The sequence below is a fragment of the Aplysia californica genome, unplaced genomic scaffold (genome assembly GCF_000002075.1).
Source record: "Aplysia californica isolate F4 #8 unplaced genomic scaffold, AplCal3.0 scaffold00136, whole genome shotgun sequence".
In the NCBI taxonomy this organism is placed as follows: domain Eukaryota; kingdom Metazoa; phylum Mollusca; class Gastropoda; order Aplysiida; family Aplysiidae; genus Aplysia; species Aplysia californica.
The window spans coordinates 257,064-263,348 of NW_004797406.1; the positions used below are offsets into that span (position 1 = coordinate 257,064).

Consider the following 6,285-nt stretch of genomic DNA (forward strand, 5'->3'; position numbering starts at 1 on the left):
AGGGGGTATTATAACGGGATATAATCCACAAATATTTCGAGTAAGAATAGGAACTTATAAAATTATGTCCCTTTAATCTAATGTGACCGCCTACGAGCCGACGTCGGTTTGATGTGTGAACGCCGCTTTGTCGGCTGACTGTCGGACAACGCTATAAAACGGAGTATCGGCAATGGGTCGGCAACCGCTGAGTCGTTATTTGACGTCGGCCCTACGTCAGTTAAACATCGTAATCCGCTTGTCCGCCTTGCCGACTCAATGCCGCACAGTCAGCCGAGGAAGTCATGCTGTCTGGGATATCGTAGCTGATCTGCTTGAGGTGACCGCCAGTGAAACGGCATTGCTCAAATATATATACTATATATATATATATAGTTTTTACAACTTGCACCCTGCTAAAGTTCCGAGAGTATCCGACTGTTGTTAGATCTTCATCTTACATTGCAGCTAATTTTACGAACGGCTATTTGATTTATATAGGCCATTAGAGCGTAGAACCATCCTTTGCGTGTCAGGCAGCCACGTACACTGAACGTGCCGTTTTCACGGCAGTAGGCCGGGGCCCGTAGTAAGCCTACCGGTTTTCAGTTTTATTAGACGGTGGCTTCGAATCAGTTCTCTGGGAAGAATTCATTTTGACCAGGCGGCGGCTCCAATTTAATAGCCCAGCCTACTCTTTTCGATTTTTATCCTACAAAATTTGCATACGGGACCTCCGAATTTTGTTCGTCCTTCCTTGAAAAATTGGAGACGCAGGCCGTATGACGAGCTCCCGGCGTCAGGGAAAAGACGTTGACTGAAATGCCACGGGCACATAGGCTACGTCACACGATCATCTGGGCCGAACCAAGGTATCTTACAAATAAGGAGCAGCACTACAAGGAGGGAGACGAAGAGGCAGACAAAGGAAAAGATTAGCAGTAAAAATCAAAGAGTAGACTAGGCATGATTAGAACAAGATTCAGCGGAAAAGATGAGAGCCGCTATAAGGAGTGGGAGACGCGGATTTTTTTAATCTAGACAGCCGCGTGGTTCCCAAAACGGTCAGCCAAATTGCGGGACGATTGGTGAAGGTGCAGATCTGAGAACTCTAGGGAATCGAACTTCGGACCTCCTGGATAACAGGCGAACACCAGACCCCCCCCCCTTTTTTTTTCAATTTTACATCTGTGATTTGAACTCAAGCTTTAAGCATTTAAAAAAAAATCTTGGTTGTTAACATGTCATATTATATAACTTTCTTCTCTTTCGTCTGACGGTAGTTCAAACAAGATTTTTTAAAATGATAAGTCGCTCTATTCTTTTCAAGTCTTGCAGCTCTAAAAGTTGGATGACCTACAGAATCTAAAAGTCCAATAATGAAGGTCACTGCAAACTAAGGTTCAGACACATTTTCTTTGATGTTAGCCTAAAGTAACCCCCCCCCCTCAAACCCCCTCCCCCAAAAAAAAACCCACCAAACAAACAAACAAACAATTAAAAAACACAAAAAAACATACAGGGATTTACAGTATAATACCGGGGGCTCTCGTGGCCTAAAGGTTAAGGTGTTGGCCTCTCATTCAAAGGTCCCGGGTTCGAATCCGGGTAGCGACCAAAAAATTGTCTTCTCTAAAATTGTCTCCTTTCACCTCCTTTCCTACTCTCTAGCAATGTTCTGTTGTCTGCTTTATTTCCATTTTCTGCCCCCACCCCCTTTGCCCCCTCCTCTGGGCTCCTGACTCTTTCTGCAGCCTTTCTACTGCTACTCCTTGGCTCCTCCTTACTGCTGTCTTTCTGCCACACCCCTGATCTTCTGGTAGGAAAGATCTACACCTAGCCTTCTTGGACAAGGGCGAAAAATCTCGGAGGGCCCGTGTGCAAGTTGCGCATGTTAAAGATCCCTTGGTGGTCTAAAATCGATAAGAGTAGGCTTCGGCCGCCACCCGGGCAAAATTCAAAATTTCCTACCAACTGAAAATATTAGGTGTGTCCCGCGCGCTCATATGACCTATGCAGTTGCGAGCGCCGTAAAACACTTTACAAAAACAAAAAACAGTATAATACCTAAAACATTAACAAGTAGACATATCGTCGCCTCAGAACTCATTTGGTGGTCCAAAGGGTGCTTAAAGTAAAGAGTAACTTTGGACAAACTAGTTCTGATGAGGCGGCGATATTTTGATAAACGCTACACTTAAAGGTCTCCTAATATGCGCGATACGACGTCGCAGTTGCACACTTCAGTAGAATATAATAATCTGAGTCTCGAGGTGTGTATCCTTTTGGGCGACAATACCAATAAATGGTGGGTTGACCGACACCCCTTGGCTAGGTATGTTGATCCTTTTTTTTTACCTTGAACCAAAATAGATGCAGTTATTTAATTTTATTATTGAATCAAGCTTTAAAAAAAACACATGACGTTTGGTGGCTGGCCTACAGAAGTGCCATGTAAAGATTCGTTGACTTAAAAAAAATAAAAAAATCGGCTAATTTTTTAAACGCGGAAAAACGAAAGTGAACAAGCTACAATATGATCAGAGAGTTTTACAGTTAATACTGTAAACCCTCTCTGATAAGATTTGTAGGTGCACACGTGTGTGTGGGGAGGAAGAGGAAACAGAGGTCAGAGAGAGAGAAATTAAGAGAGAGAGAGAGAGAGAGAGAGAGAGAGAGAGAGAGAGAGAGAGAGAGAGAGAGAGCGAGAGAGCGAGAGAGGGAGAGAGGGAGAGAGCGAGAGAGGGGGGGTGGGGAGAGAGAGGGGGGTGTCAGAGAGATTTAAGGCCTATGCATGTCTCTGCGTATGAAAATGTGCTTGTGTGTATGTGTGTGTGTGTGTGTGTGTGTGTGTGTGTGTGTGTGTGTGTGTGTGTGTGTGTGTGTGTGTGTGTGTTTTTGTGTGCGTTTGAGTGTGTGCATACAGCCAGATGAGATCACTGACTGTTTTGTGGAATTTCCTAAAATATTTGCATAAAAGACTATAATAAATACCGGTCCCCTCTTTTTCTCTTCTCTCTATCATTGCACTCACACCCGTGCGCGCACACATACACACACAAACACAGAGAGGAAGAGAGAGAGAGAGAGAGAGAGAGAGAGAGAGAGAGAGAGAGAGAGAGAAGAGAGAGATAAAGAGAGAGCGTGTGTGAGAGAGAGAGAGAGAGGGAGAGAGAGAGAGAGAGAGAGAGAGAGAGAGAGAGAGAGAGAGAGAGAGAGAGAGAGAGAGAGAGAGAGAGAAACACTTTAGTCCAACACCAATTCGGTGTGTGTGTATGTGAGAGTGTGTGTGCTTTTGTAATGTCACTACTCGGGCTGGTAGCTACAGGTATTGTGTCCAATGCAAATTGAACGTGGAGAGTTGGGCTCGATCTACAAAGGCACTTTGGCAGCACAAGGACCTCGATTCTGATTTACGTCCGGCTGGCTTAATTAATGAGTGCATTAATTTTAATATTTTGATCGATTTGTTACGTATATTAGATGCATGGACTTTTCACGTTTCACAACTACAGCATAAAATATCTTTTCGGAAATTCCAACGAACCGAAGTAAAACACCGCCACTCGCCTTTCCTTTTTCACTGTGAAGTGCAATCAACAAGCATGGCTGCCTCACTGGAACAGATCTTGGCACGACTTTTAGAGCCTGATAATGATGTTATCCAGAAGGTATGGATAAGTTAGGTTTAGTAGCAATGTTTGGATGTTGATTTTTTTGCCTGTAAGATGGGTATGATGTTTTGTTGTCTCGTCGTGACATGACGTTGGCTGACAGATACCGCACTTCACTTGTCTTTTATTTAGGGATAATTTTGGCTCACACTCACATTCTCACATGATGACGAACACAATCACGCTCGTGATCTCCTGTCTTTAAGAACTGGTACCCATAATGGCACATTCTGCTGATGATTCATACAGCCTATGTGGACCCCCCAGCATGACAGTGCTACTGACTACTGACTGGTGTCTTTACTTTGAAAGTGGCTATTCTCACCCGCCTGGAAGTTCTCGCAAGATCAACTCCTCTCCTCTTCTCTCTCTCTCTGTCTCTTTCTGAATACTGTCTATCGGTGTGGACGATCAAATTGACCAAAACAAAGTTAAAAAATGATGTTAAAACACAAAAGTAAATAAATTTGGTTGTCTACAAAGATGCTACGGCTATTAACTTTTCGAATCGAGCCGAACTACTACACGGGTCGCCATTTTGTTTTGCCCGGAAATTCTCGCGCTACTCCTCTCTCTCTTTCTCTCTCTCTCTCCACTGCCCACAGACAAAATTGTACGCTTTTAGTAGGCTACAATTGTAATGGAACGTTTGTTCACGGCACAGAATTCTACAATTTTTCTGTTATCACAGTGTAGAATTCTGTGGTTTAGGGTGAACGCAAAATTTGGTGAATGCGCACCGGGTGAGAATAGCCACAAGACTCGCCTGCACTATTCTCACTCCGGGTGAGAATAGAGGTGGCCCTTTACTTTAGACGGAAGTGGAAGGAGTTCCGCAGAAGAGGGCAGGCGGACCAACAACACCTAACCCTAACCCTAACCCTAACCCAGCACTCTTCGGGAGAAGTGGTCCCGGCCTAATTCCATAGACATTTAGATCTCTAGTCTATATCTATACATTATCTACACAATCGGAAACAAACATGGAAGTCGCGTTAAAAAGAAAGTGGCTATTCTCACCCGCCCGAAAGTTCTCGCAAGATCAACTCCTCCCCTCTTCTCTCTCTCTCTGTCTCTTTCTGAATACTGTCTATCGGTGTGGACGATCAAATTGACCAAAACAAAGTTAAAAAATGATGTTAAAACACAAAAGTAAATTAATTTGGTTGTCTACAAAGATGCTACGGCTATTTAACTTTTCGAATTGAGCCGAACTACGCGGGTTGCCATTTTGTTTTGCCCGGAAATTCTCGCGCTACTCCTCTCTCTCTTTCTCTCTCTCTCTCCACTGCCCACAGACAAAATTGTACGCTTTTAGTAGGCTACAGTTGTAATGGAACGTTTGTTCACGGCACAGAATTCTACAATTTTTCTGTTATCACAGTGTAGAATTCTGTGGTTTAGGGTGAACGCAAAATTTGGTGAACGCGCACCGGGTGGGAATAGCCACAAGACTCGCCTGCACTATTCTCACTCCGGGTGAGAATAGAGGTGGCCCGTTAAAAAAGGGGAGGGGGTGCACGGGGCCTGCCAAAAGGGGGATGCAGGGGGGTTCTCCCCCCTTCCAAACTCACAAAAATAATGGTTTGTAACAGTTGTGAGTGCCATGGTTGTTTTCAGCTCACTAAACTAAAAAGCATTAAAATAGTCCTGAAAAATAGTTTAAAATGGGTTTGGACCTTTTCTGTAAATTTACCAATGGCCTTTTCACCGTGGCAACTCAGCTTTTTTACTCGACTTCCATTTTTGCTTCTGATTTTGTGTATGAAATGTTTATGGAGTAATGGAGTTAGGCCGGGACCACTTCTCCCGAAGAGTGCCTCAAAACCTAACCTTAGAAAGTGGTTATTCTCACCCATTCTCACCTGTCTCGTTGTTCTCACCCCCTCTTTTGTTTTACCGGAAATGACCCACGAGGATCAGGGTTGAGGTTACCAGGGCTGATACTCCATAGGATTGTGTTGGTGTCCGAATAGACATAGATCTAGATCTAGTCACAGCTAGGGTTGTCAAATTGGAGCCAAATCCCAGAAATTTGGCTCTTTTGGATCGTGTCTGGCCCAGAGAATTTCATTTGGCTCTCTGGCTCTTTTTTGGCTCCCAACTCTAAATGTTCAAGAAGAAGGGGACAGAAGAGACAAGAAAGAAAAAAGAAAAAGAAAGAATAAAAGAAAAAAAATGAAAGTGAAGAAAGGAGCTTGGAGTGTTTAATAAAATTATTAAACTAGTTAACACGATTTGACGCCATCGCCCATTTGGTCTGAATAATTTACAACCCTTCAACCATCATGCAAGAGCATAAATTTTAATAGTCTCGTGCTTGTGTCTTGTATAAATGTTCATACACGCTCTCTATTCCTTGAACCCTAATTATTTATTGTGTGCAGGCAGAGAGGCCTGCCATCGCAAATGTGTAAACAACGAATGGTCCGGCCGGTCCCACATCCTGCTCAGTAGCGTCGGTAGCGAGCCTTTTTTTTTTACTGGAGAGCCGAAAAATGTTTTTGCATTATTATTATTCGTTCCCAACCACATGCGGTAAACCACCAAGGGCCTAGGTGATTTTATCGGCCTGCGAGAGGTCAGGGGGGAGTCCTCGCCTCATTTCCACATCAGGGTGAGAGCTATTTTC

The 6,285-nt window shown here is 43.8% G+C and overlaps 1 protein-coding gene across 1 annotated transcript in view; it reads left to right on the top strand.

The window, feature by feature from the left end:
* Window positions 1-3,368: 3,368 nt before the first annotated feature.
* LOC101857945 (importin-4) overlaps window positions 3,369-6,285 on the top strand; it is a 34,264-nt gene continuing 31,347 nt past the window's right edge. The window contains exon 1 of the mRNA XM_005096726.3: window positions 3,369-3,650. Within this exon, the coding sequence (XP_005096783.1) occupies window positions 3,585-3,650 (66 nt within the window). The 5' untranslated portion in view covers window positions 3,369-3,584. The remainder of the gene's footprint in view (window positions 3,651-6,285) is intronic.